The sequence below is a fragment of the Sus scrofa genome, chromosome 7 (genome assembly GCF_054392235.1).
Source record: "Sus scrofa isolate SSC_HxYL_T2T_F1_AM1 chromosome 7, Sscrofa_HxYL_maternal_Yorkshire_Landrace_v2.0, whole genome shotgun sequence".
Classification (NCBI taxonomy): domain Eukaryota; kingdom Metazoa; phylum Chordata; class Mammalia; order Artiodactyla; family Suidae; genus Sus; species Sus scrofa.
This window is the reverse complement of record NC_139389.1, coordinates 25,507,232-25,531,869: the sequence shown is the minus strand read 5'-3', so window position 1 is coordinate 25,531,869 and position 24,638 is coordinate 25,507,232. Positions and strand designations below refer to the sequence as shown.

The 24,638-nt window shown below is 37.8% G+C and overlaps 2 protein-coding genes across 2 annotated transcripts; one reads left to right on the top strand and one right to left on the bottom strand.

Annotated features, from left to right (window-relative positions):
- Positions 1-4,621: 4,621 nt before the first annotated feature.
- LOC146401416 (olfactory receptor 12D1-like) lies at positions 4,622-5,563 on the bottom strand. Its single transcript, XM_001929475.3, has one exon. The coding sequence runs from the start codon at positions 5,561-5,563 to the stop codon at positions 4,622-4,624; it is 942 nt and encodes a 313-aa protein (XP_001929510.3).
- An 11,132-nt stretch (positions 5,564-16,695) lies between these two features.
- Positions 16,696-17,643, top strand: LOC146401415 (olfactory receptor 5V1-like). The gene has a single exon (XM_084970509.1). It carries the CDS (start codon positions 16,696-16,698, stop codon positions 17,641-17,643), a length of 948 nt encoding a protein of 315 aa, XP_084826635.1.
- The last annotated feature ends 6,995 nt before the right edge of the window (positions 17,644-24,638 follow it).

Genomic DNA, 24,638 nt, shown 5'->3' with positions numbered 1-24,638 from the left:
CTGTGGTGTAGGTTGCAGACGCAACTCGGATCCCACGTTGCTGTGGCTCTGGCATAGGCTGGTGGCTACAGCTCCGATTCGACCCCTAGCCTGGGAACTTCCATATGCCGTGGGAGCGGCCCAAGAATAGCAACAACAACAAAAAGACAAAAGACAAAAAAAAAAAAAAAAAAGAGAAAAAATGTTCAACATCACTGATTATTAGAGAGATGCAAATCACTGGTACAGTGCAGTACCATCTCACACCTGTCAAAATGACCATCGTTAATAAGTCCATAAACAACAAATGCTGGAGGGGGTGTGGAGAAAGGGAACCCTCCTGCACTGTTGGCGGGAATATAAATTGGTTTAACCAAAATGGAAAGCAGCATGGAGGTACTTCAGAAAACTAAGTACAGAACTACCTTATGTCCCAGCCATCCGACTTTTGTTCAACTTTCCTTGAACAAAACCTTTCATGAAAAAGACACATGCACCCATATGTTCATTGCAGCACTATTCACAGTAGCCAAGACATGGAAGCAACCTAAATGTCCACCCACAGATGCTTGGATTAAGAAAACGTGGTATATATACACAATGGAATACATTTCAGCCATAAAGAAGATCAAAACAATGCCATTTGTAGCAACATGGATGGAATAGGAGACTCTCATACTAGGTGAAGTAAGTCAGAAAGAGAAAGACAAATACCATATGACATCACATATCTGGAATCTAATATACAGCACAAACGAACCTTTCCACAGAAAATAAACTAATGGATTTGGAGAAAAAACTTGTGGTTGCCAAGGGGGAGGGGGAGGGAATGGGATGGACTGGGAATCTGGGGTTAATAGATGCAAACTATTGCCTTTGGAATGAAAAGCAATGAGATCCTGTTGTATAGCACTGTGAACTATATCTAGTCACTTATGATGGAGCATGATGGAGGATAATGTGAGAAAAGGAGTGTGTAAATATACATATTTGTGTGACTGAGTCACTTTGCTGTACAGTATAAAATTGACAGAACACTGTAAACTATAATGGAAAAATAAAAATCATTAAAATAAAAAAATTTGGCCTTTATCAGTAAAGCTGCTATAAACATCCATGTGCAGGTTTTTGTATGAATGGAAGTTTTCAACTCATTCGGGTAAATCTACAAGGTTTTAAAAATATAGATAAAAATGTACTCTTCGTTTTTAGAGTTTTTGCCTCTTGCTTTCCTCTTCTTTTATCTACTGTTTAGTTTCTATTTAATTATATTGGCTGAGAACTTCAATTATAGTAGCAGAAATGTGATAGTGGAAAACATTTGTTTTTCTTTCAAATCTTGAAGGGATATTTCTAAAGTTCCTCACAGCACATGACATTGGCTGTAGTTTTGATAGACAACATTTTAGTAAGTTTTACAGATGTCTTTTATTAAATTTATTTGTGTTCCTCATATTACTAGTGTCCTGAGAGTTATTATCATAAAAATAATTGAAATTTATTAAACATTTTCATTCATCTGTTGTTACAGTCATATAGATTTTGTAGTCTACAAATCTGTGGAATAGTCAAGTGGAAATAAATAACATTGCCAGGACATTTTGATTACTCAAGCTACAACAGAATTGCACAGAAACAGGAGTTCCCATCGTGGTGCAGTGGTTAATGAATCCAACTAGGAACCATGAGGTTGCAGGTTCGGTCCCTGCCCTTGCTCAGTGGGTTAACGATCTGGCGTTGCTGTGAGCTGTGATGTAGGTTGCAGACGTGGCTCGGATCCCGTGTTGCTGTGGCTCTGGCATAGGCCGGCGGCTACAGCTCCGATTCGACCCCTAGCCTGGTAACCTCCATATGCCGCAGGAGTGGCCCTAGAAATGGCAAAAAGACCAAAAAAAAAAAAAAAAAAAAGAATTGCATAGAAACAAAAGTGAAAGCACAGTAGATATTAGAAAATATCAGAAAAAATGCAGCATGGATAAATATTATGAGATAAATCAGTAGTTAGATTAGTCATTATCCAAGATTCTTGTGATCTTTGTCATTAGACATTTAAAGGGGGCATTCATCTTGGCTGTCCCACTCATAATGTGATACTGTTTTGCGTTTAATATCCCAGCCAGAAGACCTATTCAAAGGCCTCCAATGGGCCCTCTCTAGTATTATAACTCATTTTCTACTGACCAAGGACATGATGAAGGAGCTTTTTTTTTCCCATGATGAAGGAAAAAGGAATTCAATCCCAATTTTACACCTAATTGCTGGGGAATGACTATTGCATGTGTCTGCAGTACTAGGTGATACACTGTAAATAAGGATTTAACCTGACTCCATTTATTACTCCATCTCCTTATGCCCACTCTAACAGGTGGGCCATGAGGATGCTTTGGTTCTTGGCATGTTGATACCAACTCAGATCAAGTGTCGAATAGTCCTTGAAATATTTCGGTATTTTCCTTTTCTCAGTGTACACTTAAAGGGAGCATAAATGGAGTAGTTCCTTTTGCAGAAGAACAGGGGTATCTTTTCAGTAAATATTTGCCATGGTGTTGCAGGCCACTTCTTCTCCAAGGCCATGACTATGTTTTCAGGCACTGAGGTCAAGAAACAGCACAGGTAATTGTGACCTCTTGCTGGGGAAGATCACTCAGTGTCCTGCTTCTCCACTCTTGCCTTTTAACTGTAGAGTTTCAGCAGTATCCTTGTTGACTGTCCTTTAATTTTGCCCCTAGAGATAGTATATTGTCTTAACCATCTCCAAAACTCTCTGTGGGTCAAGGCTTCTTGGCTGTCCCTCTGACCTCACTGTTGGTTATGGAAATTTTAACTGTCTCATTTCTGGTGGTTCAGTTCTTCTATTTGTCTTCTATTGCTTAAGATCCCTTTTCCCCATCACTCTTAATGATCCAAGTCTGTAATTATCTTTCCAATCATCATCTCCAGTCTACAGTGGAGAGTCACCACTGAACTTCTTGGTAATTCTGGTACTCTTAAACCAGAACATTCCTGTTGACCTTGGCAAATGTCATATCTCTTCTATGCTCTCGTGGTACTTAAGATTCCAGTGTATTTTTTCACCTCACAGGATATGTTCACTCCATTTTCCTGAATCTCTTTTATCCTTCTCCTACTGTCTGCAAAGGCAATTCAGGCATTTCCACACTCATCATCATGGACTCGTCTAAGTTTATAAGGGCCACATCCCTTGGGTCCTTGCCTAAGAATCCAATGTCCTCGAGGTAAGGGATTCTAACATAACATCCAATTTTATGTTCCAGTCTCCTAAGCACTCTCAAAATCAAGTTCCAATGTTACTCCTGCTGGTATGTGCTAGCTGATACATATAAGTTTGCATTTATTCTGTTTCTTCCCTTAACAGACTCAGGACATTGCAAGTTAGTCTACGTGGAAATTAACTCTAGGAATTAGCCTGGAATCTTGGAGTGGCATCCACAGTTATCTAATATGGAAGACAGAAAGGATATTTACTATATACAAATAAATAAAATTTATTCTTTTATTTAGGTACTAGAGAAGGTAAAGATATCTTATTTGGCATTACTTGTGTGATTTTTTTCATTATTTTCTTTCTTGTTTCATTCCATTTTTCTTACATGGTTTATCAGGTTCTTTGTGTACAGTTAATATCACATGGGAATATGCATAAATTAGAATGCAGGAGTCCAAACATCCTGGTTCTTCTTTCTTCCTCTATGAACAATAACCTTTAACAAGTCAATTTTTACCTAGTTTTTTTTTTTTCTACAGAACTGTAAAATAAAAGTACTAATTTAGAGTCTTGAAATAAGGTTAGAATAGGAAAACCAAACAAAAAAATAGAAAAAATTCTGTAAGTCAGTGCTTTCCATGACCAGAAGCTGAGAAAAAAAATAAACCACAAATAGTATAGAAGATATTCTTGAAATGTTATTTAATCCTGCCTTCGCTTTTAATAACATTTTACAATAATCCTTGACAGCTGGACCACTGGCATTCTAAAACGTCTCTGAAAACGATGGTTCCAGAACTCTTTAGATGAACCACTGGTTATATTATTTCTGTAAATTAATTAATTAATTACTTTAAAATAATGATTCTGTTAATTTATGATTACAATATCATTTTCCTTAATTACTTTTTTTTCCTCCCCACTTGGATCACATGAAGTCATGAGGTATGTCTTAAAAATTCCCATTAAAGATATAGGTCAATGTTAATTTTTTTAATTGAGTAATTATGGTCCTAAATTAAAATCCTTAAAAATATTACTAAAATTACCAACTTGGAAGGATCATACAAATAAACAGATTTAAAAACTATCCATCATACACTTCATGGGCAACATACGCATATATTTCTATGTGTAAATTTAGAAATGAACACTTTAGAATATATAACAAATCAGTTTATTCACCTGATACCTCACAAACAAATTCAGCATTAGAGTTCCATGGCTGGTGTTTCATTTGTTCAACTTCCCTTTCTACTACCTAAGAACGCATTATTTAATACAACTTGACTAGACTTACCCATTTATTTTTTTATCCAGTACCCTCTGTTATATACATGGCAAATGATTTGAGAAGCAGTATAATTTCACATATCAACTTTCTCATTGCCTTTTTTTATGCCTCAGAAGACTTCTCTAGACTCCTTCAAGCCAGAGCCTCCTTCTGATCACCCTCCTTAAGGCTCCTTTTACTTGCTTGTTCCTCAAAGTATAGATGAGTGGATTTAGTACAGGAGTGACCACACTGTACATAATGGCAATGATCCTGTCCTGGTCCATGGAGCTACCTGAGGTAGGACGAATATACGTGAAAACAACGGGAGCAAAGAAAAGAACAACTACCATGAAGTGGGAGGCACAAGTGGACAGTGCTTTATGAAGCATGCTGCAAGAATGGGTCTTGAAGGAAAGATGGGTGATAATGTAGCCATAGGAGAGAAGTGTTAGAAAGAATGGACCCATGGCAATAGTCCCTGTGACAGTGTTGAGCAGCCACTGGTTAAGCTCAATGTTCCCACAGGCTAACTCCAGCAAAGGCTTAATATCACAGAAGAAGTGATGGATATGGTTGGAACCACAGAAGTTTAAGTGAGAGGTCATTATGGAGTGCATCAGGGCATAGAGAAAACCGATGATCCAGACAGTGACAGCCATTTGAGCACAGACCCGAGGATTCATGATAAGAGTGTAACGAAGTGGTTTGCAGATAGCCACGAAGCGGTCAAAACCCATCACGGCCAACAACAGGCCCTCTGTGCTGCCCAGGAAGTGGAAGAAGTGAAGCTGGCTTATGCATCCCCAGAAAGAAATTGCTTTGTGTGAGGAGAGGAAGTTCCCCAGCATCTTTGGCAGCGTCACTGTGGCGTAGCAGATATCTAGACAGGACAGGTTTCCCAGGAAGAAATACATAGGAGAATGGAGTCTTGGCTCAGAGATGACAACCATCAGGATGGCTCCATTCCCAGCCACGATGACCAAGTAAATTGCGAGGAAAAGCACGAAGAGCAAAGGCTGCAGTTCTTGGATGTCTGTCACTCCGAGGAGAAGAAATTCAGTGACTGATGTTTGATTGGGCATCACTTAAAAGACAAAATAATATGTGGAATACTGTCCATATTGAGAACCAGTCCTTCCATCCCAGGATTTCTTTCCAAGACAAAATGTTTTCAATAATAGTAGTACTGTCCTGGATAATCCCAACCTCAGAAGTGGTATAGCATTTGGGCCATTAGACTGTTGAATGTTGAAGATATATATCACTAATTGAGTGTAACAACTCTAACAGGAGGCAGCTTTTTAGGTATTCCACTGAATTGCTATCTCTAGACCTAATAAGCCATCTTAAGGATTTTAACTTTAGAAAATTAGACAGGGATGAACTCATTACAACTATAAAGTCCTTAAAAAAAAAAGCATATACTCTTTAAAACAGTAGTAATAACGTTTCCTCCTCTTATCTTAGAATGTAACTGGAGCCAGTGGTGTTCTCATTCTGCTTCTCTTACTGACCCGCACTCCTTACTAGGGTAAGAAATAAAATCACTTTATCATATATTAGCCTGGGTATATTTGATGAAGAGCTATATGTGATGATGAGCTTAGTTTTTGCCCATGATCTGAGCCTTATGTTTTTTCAAAATAGGAACTCTAAATGACTACTTTGATGTCAAATATTATTGTGCTTCTATTCTATAGTTGCCATGGGACTCCTTTCTTTTCCTAGATTGCCGAATCCCTGGGTAAGAAAAAATTTCTTCCTCAGATGGGCTCAACATTTCCTTATTTTGCCTTATAATGGCTTCTCTTTGAGAGATGTATGGCTTCTTCAGTACCCTTAAAATGATGTTACTTATGATTTGTTTCCTAAAGTTCTGTTTTTATTTTGCCTTCAATAAACTGGCACTTTAAATATTAAGGAATATTCTACCTCAAGGGAAATTCACCTTGACTTTTAGCTCCATGAATGTGTCGCTGGCAGTTAGGCTGTCTTTTATGATCCCATAAGTCTATCTGCTTATATCAGCTCTCTCCGAAGTTGTCCCAAATGTCTGTCTTCTTTTATTTGAAAACTGTGTTCTCTCTTTTGACCTTTCTATCAAATAAAATTCTTGCTTTCTACTAAAGGAATGCATTAATTTTCATCTCATTTGCAAAACTGAAATGAGTCTTTCCTTCAGTGAATGCTAAGATTCTTTAGTAATTAATTGCAAGTTAGTCAAGTTTGATATTTGACTAAATTTTCATTATTTATTAAAATGTAAGAAAGGGAGTTCCCATCATGGAACAGAGGAAACAAATCTGACTAGGAACTATGAGGTTGCAGGTTTGATCCCAGGCCTCACTCAGTGGGTTAAGGATCCCCAGTGTTGCCTTGAGCTGTGGTAAGTCGCAGACGCGGTTCGGATCTGGTGTTGCTGTGGCTCTGGTGTAGGCCAGTGACTACAGCTCCCATTAGACCCCTAGCCTGGGAACCTTCATATACTGTGGCTGCAGCCCTCAAAAAGACAAAATACCAAAAAAAAAAAAAAAAAAAAAAAAGTAAGAAAGCTTTTGAATCTTTTTTCATTATTTGCAAGATACCTGGCTTTTTTTTTTTCTTTCTTCAGGTACTTTGACAAAAGCAGACATAAGTACATGCAATAGCATCCTATTTGTTCCTTTTGTTTGCCTATGCAATGAATTAGCTCTTTTGTATTGGAAGGGAAGTAGCAAGAGTATGTGGGAAACTTACAGATGTGATAGGGACTGAGGAAAGAATAAGAACTATAAGCAAATTTGAACAGAGATGCTGATGTTATAGAGCTTCCTATAAAGAAGGAATAATTCAATTTTGAGAAATCACTGAGGGCAGAGGAAAATAATTTGATGTGACTTGAGTAAAAAAAGTGAATGAACTGGGAACGCTTTGAAAGAAACTGTGGGATTTGAGGCTTTATAGATGAAAGAAATTTTGAGAAAATTATCTAACCTCTACTACACCCCCATAAAGGGCTGTTTCAAATAATTCAGGGTAGTTTTTTTTGGATAGTCATGTATATTTTGTGTATTTAAATAAATTTACCACTATCATTTAAAACAAAAATGATATGCCAAATATCGTTTTGGTTTTCTGACCCACAAAACAATATCAAAAACTTATTTGGAGTAAAACAAAACAAAACACACATACACGCAAACCTTTCTTAACTTTTAAAGAAAGTCAGCAATCAGATTCCTCTATCCCAAATGTTTCTTTTGATGAAATATCAATATTTAGACATTAAAGACTCACTCTGAAGAACATCTAGAGAAGGAGGCATGTTGAATGAGGAGTGTGATGTAGCAATAAAAATGTGGGAGGTAAAGTGCTTTCATAATCCACAGATGAAATGAGCAGTCTATTGTAAGATAGGAAATCAACTCGAACTTGGCATTTAATTTTAATCCTGGCAAACAGACAGATCAGTCACTAACAGAAAGAAAAATATGGGCGATCTCCCAGCCTGTATTCTATTTTATTTTCTTACCTGATTGAGTGTTCAGACATAGGTAGTAAGAACGCTTTTCAGGTTGACACTCCTAGTGATTATAAACAGTAGAAAAAAATTTGAAAGTGGAATTCATGTTGGGATTGCAGTATAAGGTCTTTATTTACAAAAGTCTTTTCCTCCCTTTCTGAAAATTTGCCTGCCTTTTTATACTTCACCTACCCCTGGACAAAAAAACCAAAAAAATCTTGAGGGAGAGTGTCTCTGGGGTGCTGAGAATTGTTGTAAGAAGAAGCAATGTTTTGTTTTCACACATACAACATGATGAGGTAGACTTGGGGAATTCCTATGGAGTTTGATTTTATTTTTTCATTTTTTTCTGTTTTCTGTCTTTACTGTCTTTGGCCCTGCTTTCAGAACCATGCATAGCAACAGTGTTTTGCTTGCCTAATTTTACTGTCTATTCAAATGTCTTTTCATTTCCTAGGATAGAGGTATAAGTTCACTTTCTCATTTTGGAAATTACATTGGAAAATACCCTTTTATGCAATGTATATGGTGGAAAGAAAATTGCTAATAACTAATGAATGGGAGTTATATCGGCATCACCACAGAATGAGACATTCTTTTTGTCCCTCCCTTTCAATCTATAACCAGCAAAACATCCACCACTCAACAAAGGTGCCTCTGCCAAACACACCAGGAGGTCAGAGAATTCCACACATCTGTACATATAAAAGAGGGTGAACTGGAACACACAGAGGAGACAGAACTGAGCAGAGGTGGTGCCCACAATCTCCCTCTTCCCCACTGGCTCAATTTTGTCTCCTCTGTATGTTCCAGTCCACTCTGCTTTAGCTCTGCACTCTAGTAAGCCTGCAGATGTTAAGCTGGCCTTGCAGACAGTGAGGCCAGGTCATGGTCTCACACATTAGCACATTCATAGTAGGTGTGGCCTAACCTCTCAGCCAGTGGGGCCAGGGCCATCCTCACCCACTAGAGTGTTTACAGAAGTCCTGACTGGGTCTCTCAGCCAGCCAGCCTGAGGCCCAGTGCCATCCACTAGAGCATCCACAGCAATCATGGCCTGACCAGAACATGAGGGTGCATGCAGCCTACACAGGAATAAACCTGGAGGCTTTTCTCCTAGGACCAAAAACAAGACAGGGGAGCCCATTCTCACCACTTCTGTTTAACATAGTACTGGAAGTCATAGCCAGAAGAATTAGGCAAGTAAAGAAATAAAAGTTATCCAAATCAGAAAAAAGAAGTTAAGTTTCTTTATTTACAGATGACATGACCTTATATATAGAAAACTCTAAAGACTCGATTAAAACCTGTTGAAACCAATAAACATATTCAGGAAAGTTTCAGGACATAGTAGCAACCTATAAAAATCAGTTGCATTTATATATACTAATAACAAACTACCTGAAAAATAAATTAAGAAAACAATTCCCAGAGTTCCCATCATGGCTCAGTGGAAACGAATCTGACTAGTGTCCATGAGGATGTGCATTTGATCCCTGGCCTTGATTGGTGGGTTAAGGATCTGCTGTTGCCACGAGCTGTGGTGAAGGTTGCAGCTGTGCCTCGGATCTGGCATGTTGCTGTGGCTCTGGCATAGGCTGTTAGCTACAGCTCTGATTCAACCTCTGGCCTAGGAATCTCCATATGCCATGGGTGATGCCCTCAAAAGACAAAAAAAAAAATAAAGAAAGAAGGAAAACAATTCCCTTTTGCATAGCAAAATAAAGAATCAGTAAAATGAAAAGGGAACCTGAGGAATGGGGGAAATATCTGCCAGCTGTAGGGTATAGACCCTGTCCTGAGTTGTTTCGTACCTAGTCCAAACAAGTGGTTGGGGTATGAGCTAATGGTCTCTGGAGTGTGAGACCCCATAAAAAAGCAGTTGCAGTATGTGCAGTGTGAATAGTGGGGTTCCATAGGCCAAGTGGCTGAGGTGAGAGTTTTTAGCCATGACTTGAAAATTGGGTCAAGACAGCACATATTCATTATAGCATTTGCTCTTTTCCTCTTTGTTTTTCTTTTCCTCTTTGTTTCTCCTTTTCCACTCTACTGGAGCCCTAGTGCCGTCTTGGACCATGAAGATAAAGAACGTGCTGTGTGAATTTGTAGTTAATTACTGGAAAGAGTACCGATGCCCTACAACCTTGTGAAACAGAGAAGGTTGCTGAACTCAGCATAGACTGCTATCTCCAGAATCTCTTAAAAGAAAAATACACTTCTGTCTTACCTAAAATTACTTTTAATTCAGGTCTGTTACACTTGAAACAACCTGATATAGCCACCATTTTAACAGTAAATTGAATTAAGGGTAAGACACAAATATTGTACATTGAAAATTATGTTTTTCTTAGATAAATTTAAAGTTTCTAGCCTCTTCTTTAAATTAAATTTGTTGGTTTTGGTTCATTATTATTTGACAGTTAAAGATCAGAGAGTAAAAGCAGAGTAAATTCATTTCCAAGATAAGTGTGTCACTTGGAAATCAGTTTTGTTGTCTATATGGCTTTTGTCCTGGCCTGCAAGTTTTAGTTATCTTTATTTCTCTTTTTCATATCCTGAATTTTGGCATTAACAAAAATTTGGTTTTTGGCTCTTTGCTTTTATATTTCACGCTATGTAGTCTTCTTTAGTTCTTTCAATCAAATACTACTTTCATTCCAAATAAAATGCATGTGTGGAGGATAATGTGAGAAAATGTGTGTGTGTGTATGTGTGTGTCTGGGTCACTTTGCTGCACAGCAGAAATTGACCACATTGTGATTCAACTTTTATAATAGAAAAAATAAAAATCTTTTTTTCTTTTTTTAAATTTTAAGTGATTTTTATTTTTTTTCCATCATAGCTGGTTTACAGTGTTCTGTCAGTTTTCTACTGTACAGCATGGTGACCCAGTCACACATACATATACCATTCTTTTTTCTCACATTATCATGCCCCATCATAATTCACTAGATATAGTTCCCAGTGCTATACAGCAAAAAATAAAAATCTTAAAAAAAAAACAAATAACATGTATTTGTAAAAAGATTACTTAACTCTTGAGTACCAGTTTAATATTAAAATATTCTTTGGCAGTTCTGCTTGAAAAATAATTATTAATAGAAATAGCTTGCATTTGTTCAGCACTCTTTCTATGATAATCACTGTACTCATGTCTTGCATACTTTTTTTTTTTTTTTGCATTTTTGGACTGCAGGTGTGACATATGGAAGAATCTCTTAAAATAAAAATGCACTTCTGTCTTACCTAAAGTTATTAGGGGTTGAATCGGAGCTACAGCTGCTGGCCTATGTCTTAGCCACAGCAACACCAGATCCAAGCCACATCTGCAAACTATACCACAACTCAGGACAACTCCGGATCTTTACTCCACTGAGCAGGGCCAGGGATCGAACCCGCATCCTTCTGGATACTAGTCAGATTCATTACTACTGACCCACAGCAGGAACTGGCATATGCTTTTTTATTTTTTTGTTTTTTTTTCTTTTTTGTTATTATTATTTTTAAATAGTTATTTCCCCAATACAATTTTTTTTTTCTTACTGTACAGCATGGTAACCCAGTTACACATACATGTACACATTCTATTTTTGCACATTATCATGCTCCATCATAAGTGACTAGACATAGTTCCCAGTGCTACACAGCAGGATCTCATTGCTAATCCATTCCAAAAGCAATAGGTTGCATCTATTAACCCCAAGCTCCCCCACCACCCCACTCCCTCCCCCCTGGCAACCACAAGTCTGTTCTCCAAGTCCATGATTTTCTTTTCTGTGGAAAGGTTCATTTTTTGCCATATATGAGATTTCAGATATAAGTGATAGCATATGGTATTTGTCTTTCTCTTTCTGACTTACTTCACTCAGGATGAGAGTCTCTAATTCCATCCATGTTGTTGCAAATGGCATTATGTCGTTCTTCTTTTATGGCTGAGTAGTATTCCATTGTATGTATATACCATGTCTTCCTAATCTAATCGTCTGTCAATGGACATTTGGGTTGTTTCCATGTCTTGGCTATTGTGAATAGTGGTGCAATGAACATGCAGGTGCATATGTCTCTTTTAAGGAAAATTTTGTCCAGGTATATGCCCAAGAGTGGGATTGCTGGGTCATATGGTAGTTCTATGTATAGTTTTCTAAGGTACCTCCATAGTGGTTGTCCATAGTGGTTGTACCAGCTTACATTCCCACCAACAGTGCAGGAGGGTTCCCTTTTCTCCACAGACCCTCCAGCATTTGTTATTTGTGGACTTATTAATGATGGCCATTCTGACAGGTGTGAGGTGGTATCTCATGGTAGTTTTGATTTGCATTTCTCTAATTTAATCTCAGTGCCCTGATAAAACCTCAAAGCTTGACTCATTCAAAATTCTTTTCGTAGCCAAAATAAAGTTTTTCTTTGGGCATCTTTTTTAGTCAATGTCTTTACTGTTCTTCGAACTTCTTCACCCAAGATTTAACCTTCAGTTCTTTTAAATTTTTCTTTTGGGAGTTCCCGTCGTGGCGCAGTGGTTAACGAATCCGACTAGGAACCATGAGGTTGCGGGTTCGGTCCCTGCCCTTGCTCAGTGGGTTAACGATCCGGCGTTGCCGTGAGCTGTGGTGTAGGTTGCAGACGCGGCTCGGATCCCGCGTTGCTGTGGCTCTGGCGTAGGCCGATGGCTACAGCTCCGATTGGACCCCTAGCCTGGGAATCTCCATATGCCGCGGAAGCGGCCCAATAAATAGCAAAAAAGACAGAATAAATAAATAAATAAATAAATTTTTCTTTTGCCTATGGCTAAAAAATAAATATGACCCCAAAACTTATCTTTTTTTTTTCTTCACAATGATTTTGATTTTTATCCTTTCCTTTCCTTTTCAATATCATCCCTTCTCTCCCATTAAGTTTCCTAGCTTCATGACAATATCTTTATTTAATTTTAATTATAGTTGATTTTCAATGCTGTGCCAGTTTCTGCTGTACAGCAAAGTCACCCAGTCATGCATATATATATTCTTTTGCTCATATTATCTTCCATCATGGTCTATTCCAAGAGATTGGATATAGTTCCTTGTGCAATATAGTAGCTCATTGCTTATACATTCTAAATGTAATAGTTTGCATCTACTAACCTCTGATGCCCATTGCTTAGAAAATAAACCATAACCTAACCTTAAATCTTATCATCCATGATCTGTATTCATGCAAAGATTAATGAGTATTTACCAGCTTAAGTGAGGATGATATTTCTAATTTGGAGATGAGATACCTGAGTGAGAGTGAAGAGTCCTGGACTTTCATTCCTTGTGACCCTGGAAATGTTCAAAACTTAGGGGGACCTCAGTTTGTTTTCATTGGCAGTTGGATGGTGGTACCAAATTAACATGAATGGAACTGGAGTGTCTGAAGACTTAAAGGTCTCTCAAGTCAGTCTCCTTTTGGGGAGAGATCTTATGAAGACTTTTCTATTTTAACAGAAAAGTTTTCCAGAGACTTTTCTGTTTTAACTCCCGAAAGGAGCACGTTCTGCTTCTCTAACTCTCAGAACATTGGCACTCCATTAGGGATGCCTGGGCTCTCATTAAGTATTCCTAATGGCGTAGAAACTCCAGGGGAAATGACTCTGCCATTCGGAGTCCATAAAAGCAGCTCACCGCAGGCTCTGGGAATTTGAATTTCAGCATGTTCTCTTTGCTACCACAGGCAAGTATTTCCTTCCTTCCTTCCTTCCTTCCTTCCTTCCTTCCTTCTTTCTTTCTCTCTTTCTTTCTTTCTTTCTTTCTTTCTTTCTTTCTTTCTTTCTTTCTTTCTTTCTTTCCTTTTTTTTTGTTCTCTTCTTCCCATTCTTTCCTTCTTCTGAAGCTCCCCTACTTATTTTAGCTGGTCTCTTAAATTTATGGTTTTCTTAACAGTACTCTTTGGAAAATAGTAGGGAAGTAGTTGGGAAGAAAGGAAGTCAAAGATCTCATGGAGCTCTATTTAAGGGAGGCAATCAACATGTCCATCCTGCCTCTGGGTGTGTGTGGGGAGGCAGCCTAAATATATGTCAACTGTGTAGCTTCCTACCTCATGTAATTTTTTAGCTATAAGAAAGGTGTTTGGCTTTCCCAAGTGTTTGATTCACTTGTTCTCCCAATAATTTGAATTCTTTTAATGAGACAATCCTTTAGTCCATGACAGTGAAAAGATAAAAATCCTACTAGATGATAAAACATATCAGCATGATTTGGTATAAATGCCTGTTGTCAAATCCATATTATGTGAGAAATAGAAATGAGATGGATTTGTTTAGTCCAGAGTCAAAGTTTCATGTAGTAAAATCTTTCATGTAGAAGAGAGAGCAAACTTTACCTGTTATTTTGGAGGCTAAATATGTCAAATAACAATGATTATGTCTACCATTTCCTGTTATTTTATGACTACAAGCTATATTAAATACCAAAGGCTTTACTTCATTTAGTGCTCACAATTTTCAAATGAGAAAGATATTTTTGTTTTCACTTAGGGAGGAAGAGTTTTATATCTTGGTGGTGGTCACACAGCTAGTAAGTGGGTGGAAAAGCTGAATTTTTTAGTATTCACGCAGCTAGTAGGTGAACTTAACCATCCTCCCAGTTATAAAAATTACAGCACATTATGACCAAGCATTTTTCTAATGCTTGGATTTGTTTAAAGATGGAACAGTCTCTCTTTACAGCTTTTGATATCTCCCATCAACACAGTGTTTGATCTTTATCTGGATTATCACCTAGCAAACAACTGTACAGGGTATTTCAGTGGCTAGACTGGATGACTTTTAAAGGATTCTTCCAACTTGGAGCTACAGATGCCCCATTCTGTACATTCCATGACAGATGGTTGAAGATATATTGTTGAATTTTATGCACCAAGCACCATGCCCTAGACTCAGTAATGCTTACTGATTATATTAACAGCTATGGTTAGCATGGACTTAGTTAGACTTCGGTGTGGGAGAGAGAGCTGGATGATGGTAGTACAGCAGATGAAAGCTTAGAGAACAGGATTTCTCAAGATTTCGCCTTCTTTATGATTTTTCAGTTGACATGTATGATGTTTTCAGTTCTAGAGAATTCTTTGATTAATGGAAGCACTCTGTTGTAGAGTTTTTCCTTTGTTTATTCACTTAAACACTATGAAAATACCCATTCAGGGTCAAATAACACTGAACAAACCGCTCTTCAAAATGGAAATTTTCCAAAGTGAGAGTTTCTTATTTGTATATGGGACAAAGCAGTCAGATGATGCACAAGAAAGTTTTTTGTGTAAATGAATTCAGATTAAATCCCTCATTTTAATATTGATAGAAATTCTTAAAGCCAGTTTATATTTTTCCTTAGCTCTAGGCCTGAAATTTTGGGCTTACTATTTTCTTGTCTTCCATTCAATTCTCCACTGAGATGGAATTCAGCCAAGTGCTGCCCCCAGTAGACTAACTCATGAGGGATTTTCTTCAATGGAAAGCATATTTTTTTCATGACACTCAAATGATTCATGGCTTCCAGGAAGTTAAGTAGAAATAAAATGATTTATATTGATTAAATGGATTTTTAACTATCCCACAATTTACAAAAATAAGACTCTCAGTCTTAATTTCTATTCTTTACCTGGCCCATAGTATAAATTTCTATTTATCTAGTACTTTGTGGTGGAGGGGGGTTGCATTGTTTTGCTCTGAGTCAAAGATAGCATCACATAGTTTTATAAATACTGTTCTGGGTAGCCACTACACTTTGATCAGAAGTGACATTCAAGATGAAACTTACTTTCCATTCTAGATATTGGGAAGAATACAGGCTGCAGAAGGCTGTTTGAGGCTAAAATGAGACAAAGTATTTGACATGTTTTACTCACCAAACCTGGGACATAAACGATGTCCCTTTTTCTATTCTTAGGTTTTCTCTTCACTGGGGAGTGGTTTCAACAACCAGTACAAGTGATAGCATTCTCATCTTCAAGTCTTAAAGCCATGGTTTATAAGAGTCTGTTCCAGGACTTGCTAGCTAGTCTCAGCTATTATTTGTTTTATGAATTTTATCAAAGTACATGGTAGCATATTCTGGTACCATATCGTTTTGTGCATTTTCTGTTCCACTTTCATTATCTTAAAATATAACATATTAAAACTATAAAAAGCAGTCCCCAAGAGTGCAAGGAAGACTAGGAAGCATCACAAGGAGAGATTCAAATAGCCCCACAAGTCTTAAACAAATTGTCTGATGAATTTGTTACCAACCATCTCCAAGACACAACAAGGTGTGAGAGAAGGGCTTGCCACTATCCATCTACATAAATAGCCCTTAGACTGGAGTTCCCTGGTGGCCTAGCTGGTTAAGAATTCAATTGAACTGTGGCATGAGTTCAATCCCTGGCTCAGGAAGTTCTGTATGCCATGGGCGTGACAAAAGAAAAAATAGCCCTTAGACTGCATATAAACTTAAAATATTTCATGTAAAGGTGCTGCCAATGTTCTGTAAGAGATGTAGCCTATAGGAAATATTTAAATGTGTGGGTTTTCAAAATGTGATGATGGTAACACACCACTGTGATGTCATGGATTCTAAATGCCCTAGTGTTTTTCCTCATGTGGATAATGGCTCTTTTCTCTATAAACCTATATTTTCTTGTTTTATAGATGATTGCTATTGTCACACGTGAATACTGCCATTTGTACTGCTTTTTTCTCAGTTCCCAAGAAAAAACATCATGGAAAGAGAAAACACAACTCTGTCTGAATTTATCATTTTAGGATTCTCTGACTTAAATGATTTGCAGTTTTTACTCTTTACCATATTTCTTATGATCTATCTCTGTACCTTGGGAGGAAATACCTTTATTATTTTGGTAACATTGGCTGATATACGACTAAATACCCCCATGTATTTTTTTCTGAGGAATTTGGCCTTTCTTGACATCTGTTATACCACCACCAACGTCCCGCAGATGATGGCGCATCTCCTATCAGAGAAGAAAAGCATTTCCTATGGGGGCTGTGTGACTCAGCTTTTTGCATTCCTTTTCTTTGTGGGAGTAGAGTGTCTTTTGCTGGCAGCAATGGCATATGATCGTTACATTGCGATCTGTAAGCCCTTAAGGTATTCAGTTATTATGAACAAGGCTCTGTATAGCCAGTTAGCAGCCTCATGCTGGGTTAGTGGTTTCCTCAATTCAGCAGTGCACACAGTACTGACCTTCCACCTGCCCTTCTGTGGCAACAACCAGATTAATTATTTCTTCTGTGACATCCCCCCGTTGTTGATTTTGTCTTGTGGGGACACTTCTGTCAATGAGTTGGTGTTACTCTTCATCGGGGTCTTCATTGGATGGGCTCCTTTTCTGGGTATCATCCTTTCCTACCTCTATATTATCTCTACCATCTTGAGGATCCGCTCCTCAGAGGGGAGACAAAAGGCCTTTTCCACCTGTGCCTCCCACCTGGTCATTGTCCTTCTCTATTATGGCAGCGCCATCTTCACATACGTACGGCCCATCTCATCTTACTCACTGACGAAAGACCGGCTGATCTCAGTACTGTACAGTGTTGTCACCCCCATGCTAAACCCCATAATTTACACTTTGAGGAATAAGGACATCAGAAAGGCTCTGAGAGCTGTGGTAGTAAAAGTTGTGGTCTTCAAATGCCATTTTCCTTGAAGTATAGTGTTCATTTTTCTATGATAAATATTAGAAAATTACCTGTCTTGCTGATGCAATCTGGTTTTGTTTCATCATTGTTGTTTTGCCAGCATTAACAGTTTCAATGATAAATGGGCAAAATGTTAACAGTAGATTAATCTGGGAAAAGGGTTATTGGATTTTTGGGGAACTCGTCTTATTCCTGAAACACTTCTCTGTGTTCTGTATCTTTGAAATTATTTCTAAATAAAAAGTTAAAAAGTTAATTTGAAGCTTATGAGCATACATGAAAATACGATGTGCTTGTCTCTACATGGTGCATGTTTTTTTGGTTTGTTTTTTAACATCCATGTCAAATATATTCTTCAGTTACTCTGCTGTTCTTTAATTTTGCTTTGTCATATGATAAACTATCTATTAACTTATGTTTCTGTTACTTTCAACGTTTGCCTAAAGGTTTTCCTCCCTTGTCACTTTCCTTCATACATTTACTGTACTTTCAAAATCGTGAGACTGTTTCCCCCCACAGAATTCAGAAATCCTTCTCCTTGTTTTCAAACCCTGACAGTATATATATTTTTTCTATTGAGACTGCCAGAATAATGTTTAGGTTAGTCTACCTTAATTTAGATTCCCTAAAATGATCAGTTCTTTTCCATTTTGGACAGAATTGTAACAAATATTTGAAAGTCCACATTATGCCTGAGGAATATGGACTTCCACAGAAATGACCAAAGGTAAAATGAGTTATCTCAGCGTCAGCTCTGAAGACATTTCAGATTTTTCCAGTAAATAAATGCATAGAACAAATTCAGATACGTTTTTGTCTGGAAAAGGCCATGTCATAATCTCTGCACTCTCTGTTGTGTTCCTCACTTCTTTACATATGTGGCAAAGATCCATCTTTGAGGAGTCTCCTGCTTAACTTTACTTCACAAGTCATGAAGCTTCCGTGCTTCTTAATTCACGCTTTTACAAAAACAGCCTTGAATACACAGTGAAATTCAGAAGGAGGAAAACATCTCAATTTTTCAAGAGATATAAAATATTCAGTTTGCATTCTATTCAAATTTAGAACAAGGAACACAAAGTGCATTTATAAAGAAAGATAAGTACATGGTATTTAATTCTATGCCCACTTTCAGGTTGAAAAAGTAGTGAAATTAATAAGACAAGGAGATTTTTTTGTGGCCCAGTGGTAACAAACCCAACTAGTATCCAGGAGGAAGCGGGTTCAATGCCTGGCCTTACTTAGCAGGTTAAGGATGTGACGTTGTGGTGAGCTGTGGTGCAGACTGAGGATGCGGCTCAGATCCCATGTTGTTGTAGCTGTGGCTGTGGCCAGCAGCTCCAATTGGACCCCTAACCTGAGAACCTCTAATGCCAAGGGTGCTGCCCTAAAAAGCAAATAAAAAGAAGAAAAACAGGAATGGTAAAAGGTAAGAGGGAAAGAGTGTGAGGAGAGGAGAGAAAAAAGAAAGAAGAGGACAAGAGGGCAAGATAAATTCAAGACAGGAAAAAGGACCTGGCAGGAACAGTCCTATAGTTATCCAAAAAGAGAGATAAAGACAGAGGGGGAAAGGCTGACTGGATTGACACAGAAAACAGGAAATATATAATTTCTCTATGTTCAAAAAGGATATTTATTGTAGCAGCACAAATAATAACTTTAGATTCTTTGCAGTATTTCAACAGACCTCCTACATAAAAGGGTGTTTTACTTACTTCTGCCACAGGTCTCCATAAAACACTCAGTACTTCAATGTAAATTAAACAAATTTATTCCCACTGTTCCTTCTCTCCTTCCCCCCCTCAAATCCTTCCCTTTTCTTTATCTGTAAAACCCAGTTTATAATTCATCATTTTTAGTTTTCACTATATTGCTTTAAGTGATATCACCCCCTTTTTTTCCCTGTATTTACTAGGTGTTAGGCTTTTCAAAGATAAGAGCTATAGGCCTTATCTTTCTTTCATATTCTCATCATTCCCTTTTTCTCATGACCAACAAAGGCTCTACTTCAAATTTATTATTAAAATAATTAATCTAGGAGTCCCTGCTGTGGCGCGGTGGCTTAATGATCTGGCTTGTCTCTGTGGAGGCACCAGTTTGATCCCTGGCCTGGTACAGTGGGTTAAGGATCAGGTGGTGCTGCAGCTGGTGGCATAGGTCACAGCTCTGACTCAGATTCCATCTCTGGCTCAGGAACTTCCATATGCTTCGGGCGAGGCCAAAAAAGACAGAAAAAAAAAAAGTAATCTAGTGGCTTCACTGGCACCCCAAAGAAAGGATAAAGTGACACTTACAGAAGAGAAATATGGGGAGAATAAGTCTTTGGAGAGAAAATCCCAAGACATTAATGCCCAAGATGCCACTGGGGAGGTTTATACAGCATTCAGTCTGTTCTCTGGCCTTAAGAGATGAATTCGCTGAGATTCAGTCTTACACCCAGGTATAAACTGTTTGCAATAAAATGGGTGTAAGAAGTTTGAACAGCTAGAATTATCTCTCCATTCAAGGAGTCAGTAAACACATCTGATCTCTGATTTTTGGATATCCTTTTTAAACCAAAAGTTTATTACAAACTATATAAAGACATGAGGGCAGGGCAAATTGGCTCAGAGTAAGAAAAAAGTGGGCTTAGATTAGAGGAAGAATTTTCTAAAGAAAAGGGGATAAGACATCCCAGGCGGGGAACTTCTTTGAATCCAGGCTGTGAAAATGACCCAGTGCAACAGCAGGCAGTCGTGTTAACTAGTAAAGCTTTGAATTTCTTAATCTATTTGTGTGCACATTTTTGCTTTTTTTTTTTTCTGGTTTTTGTTTGTTTGAATAGACTCTCATTGCAGTCAAGTATAGGTGTCTGTTTTAATTAATGTCTGAGTGCCTATGTCTGTTTTGTGGTGTGTGTGTGTAACAAAGAGATAGAGAAAATACAAAGAGAAGAAGAAAGTGAAGGAGAGAGAAAAAACTAGGTGAGTAATCTCTTAATGTATATCAAAATTGGTCATCATAAAAAGGCAAGCTCTAGTTCTAGTGTTTAACAGTATGTTAGTTTGCACCTAGCGTTGCATAATTACATAACTCTGCAGTAGTAGTATTTTTAGTGGAAGAGGGACGATGCTATTATCCAGGAAAAAATAATTTTCAAAACTGTACTGTGAAGTATTTACTTATGTAAATCCCCAAACCCTGATGTGTGCATTGGTCACAATGTCCTTCAACTAATGATTCTTGAGATTAATCCTCTTCCCTCCGTTATCAATATTTCCATTTAGAATATTTCTTCTATATCCGTATTCATGGAATGCAGCTCCTAGACTCTTTTTTTTGTCTTCTTCCTAGACTTTTTTTTTTGTCTTTTTAGGACCATACCCTTGGCGTATGGATGTTCCCAGGTTAGGGGTTGAATAGGAGCTATAGCTGCCGGCCTACATCACAGCCACAACAGCTCAGGATCTGAGCTGTGTCTGTGACCTACACCACAGCTCACAGCAATGCTGGATCCTTAACCCACTGAGCAAAGCTAGGTATCGAACCCATGTACTCATGGATACTAGTTGGGTTTGTTAACTGTTGAGCCAAGATGGGAACTCCTAGACTTTTGTATTCTTTCACCGATTCTATAATTACTTAAATTTTAAATACTCTTTATTGATGGTAATTGTAAGAATCACTGGTATCTCTGAAAGCAGTCTATGACAAAAATTAATTGCTAAAGCAACTGGCCCTTTATGGCTAAAAACTGTCTATTTAATCACAAATGTTCATTGCTTCCTTTTGCTGTTGCCATGTCCTCTGGTAAAGTGGAGGAGTGTTTTGTGAATTTAGCATCACATTCAGGGGAATGTTGTGGATAGTTTGTGGGTTAGAGTGCTTAAAAAAAAGATGAGTCTAACCTCTTGAGGGTAGTTTTTGTAGTTGACAAACATTGAACAGGTAATCATTATTCATTAGTTAATTCATTAAAAATACCATAAAAAAATTCCAGATGCCATTTTAGCGCTGGGTTGTAGTAGTGAACAAAATAGACAATGGTTTTTGGTTTTTGTTTGTTTGTTTATTTATTTATTTATTTTTGAGACTGCATTTAAGTAAAAAAGAAAAGATGACATGTATAACAAGGAGTCCCTTCGTGGTTCAGTGGTTTAAGAACCCAACTAGGATACACCAGGATGCAGGTTCATTCCCTGGCCTCACTCAGTGGGTTAAGGATCCAGCGTTGCTGTGAAGTGTGGTGTAGGTCACAGAGGAGGCTTGGATCCCGCATTGCTGTGGCTGTGGTGTAGGCTGGCAGCTGCAGCTCCAATTCAACCCCTTGCCTGCGAACCTCCATATGCCACTAGTGTGGCCCTAAAAAAAAGGCAAAAAAAAAAAAATGTGTAACAAAATCCAATATACCAGATTGTGTTGTTGATAACAACATAGCAAGAAAGGATAGCACAGGATACCTTTTTTTTTTTGTAATTTAACATAAGGCAATCAAATAAATCCACACTGTGGGAGTAGCTTTAGGGCAAAGATCTGGAAGAGTTGCGGGAATCAGTCATGTAATTTATCAAGTGTAAGACTGCTTCATATAAGTGGCAAGATGGTGCACAGACCTTGAGATGAGAGTGTAATTAGTATATTCTAGGAATAGCAGAGATCAGTGTGGCCGAGTAATCAAGGCGTAGGGTGGAAGTGGAAGCCTAAAGCATTAGGCTTGTATGTAACAGAATAATCCTGGATGCTGTCTTGAGAATAGTGTGGAAATAAGATCATTCCAATAATCCAAATGAGGAATGATGGTGGTTTGCACAAACAGAATCACATAGGAATTAGTAAGAAAGGGATTTGGGGAGTTCCCATCGTGGTGCAGTGGTTAACAAATCTGACTGGGAACCATGAGGTTGTGGGTTCGGTCCCCGCCCTTGCTCAGTGTGTTAACGATTCTTAACTAATTAATAGACTTCACCAGTGAAATCTGGATTTGGTGTTTCCTTTTGGGGATGATTTTAAATAGCAGCTCCAATTTCTTATATAGCTATCAAACTATTCAAATTTTCTTTCCTTTACTGTCAGTTTTAGAAATTTATTTTGGTTGTAAATTTCATCTAAATTGTTAAATTAATTGGCATAAAGTTGTTCATAATAACCTTCTATCATTTTTAACATTGGTAACATCTATAGTGATAAGACCTTTCAAATTGATAATTTGAGTTCTCTCTCTCCTTAACAGTCTTGCTGGAGTGTATCAGTTTCACCAATATTTTCAAATAACTGAGTTTTGATGTTATTGATTTTTATTTATTGCACTTTCATTTTCTATTTTTCTTTCTTTTGGCCACACCCTCGCATGAAGAAATTCCTGGGCCAAGGATTGAACCCATGCCATGGCACTGAGGGGAGCTGCTGCAGTGACAAAGCTGGATGCTTAACCCACTGTGCCACCAGAGAACTTCCTGGATTTCTCCTTTTATACATGAATTATTTAGATGTGTCTTGCTTCATTTCAAGCATTTAGTGTGTTTCTGGATGTCTTTTTCTTATTGTTTTCTAATTTTACCATAGTCAAATAATATTTTTTGAATAACTCAGGCTTTTGAAATGTTTGCATCTTTCTAAAATTGTTTTGAAGTTTTTTAAAAAAGACAACCTATGCTTGATTTTGTAAATGTTCAATGTGTACTTAAAAATAGGAATTCTTTTCTTTTTTCCCATTGACGCATTCTATTCTACATAGTCCTAACATCCACCAATCGTAATCATTATTGCCTCGTAGAGTCATTTTTCACCTTTTTAAAGTCATTTCTCCTTGCACATACACAGACACATCCATTCTGGTGGTCTTTGTTTCTTTCTGCAGTTCCATTCTTCTGCTCAGAATCTTTTCCTACTGACTAAAGAACTTCCTTTAGTGTATATTTTAATGTAGTGATAAATTATCTCAATTTGTATGTTCTCTTTTTGTGGGTGTGACTTCTTATTGGATTAAGTGTTTATATATGTAAATCAAATTTTTAAGTTCATATTTTAAAATTCTTATTAACCTTTTTGGATTTTTCTTCTATTAGGCATAGAGAGATGTGTTAAAAATTGCTACTGCGATTGTGGATTTGAATATTTCTTCGTTATTGTTATCAACTCTTGAAGCCATTTTATTGGGAGCTTACATTGGACCATGATATTCTGGACCAATCATTAGCACAGGAATCTTAGCGTGTTCGGGGGCGGGGGGCGGGGGGGGGGCGGTTATTAGGTAGTTTTTCCAGTTCCTCTGTTCAAGGGCTCCCTCTTCTGTTACTAAGGCGGTGATTATTTTCTTTTACAAATAGCTGGGCTTTGTTCTTCCTACATTTATTATACCTTTTTCTTTCTGTTTTCCTCAATGTTTATGCCTTGTTTTGTTCTAATTCCTCTCTTCCCTCCCCCATGTAGAAGTTTCCATAAAATGTGGGACACTGTTTTCTGGGACTGAAAATTGGGGGAGGTGTTTAAAAAATTCTTCTCCTGTTGGGACTTTTCACCATGTCAAGTTTTTCACAGCTATACACACAGCTCCACCACTATGCTGCAATATTGTGACTACTGATCTTAATTACATTGTTTTTACTCCCTCTACTTACACAATATTTGGAGTTTCTGGGTTTTATGTTTCTTAGTTTTACTGAAGGTTTAGGTTTTTAGGAGGGATATGTTAATTACCTAAGGTTTTAATACCTCTTAGGAGAAAAGAAGAAATCCTCACTAGGCTACATCTATGTTACTGCCAGAAGCTAGAATCATAAGCTGAACGATGAGTAATCTCTTCATGTTTTATTTATTTATTTATTTTTGTCTTTTTGCCTTTTCTAGGGCCGCTCCCATGGCATATGAAGGTTCCCAGGCTAGGGGTCTAATTAGAGCTGTAGCTGCCGGCCTACACCATAGCCATGCCAGATCTAAGCCGTGTCTGCAACCTACACCACAGCTCATGGCAACACCGGATCCTTAACCCACTGAGCAAGGCCAGGGACTGAACCCTCAACGTCAT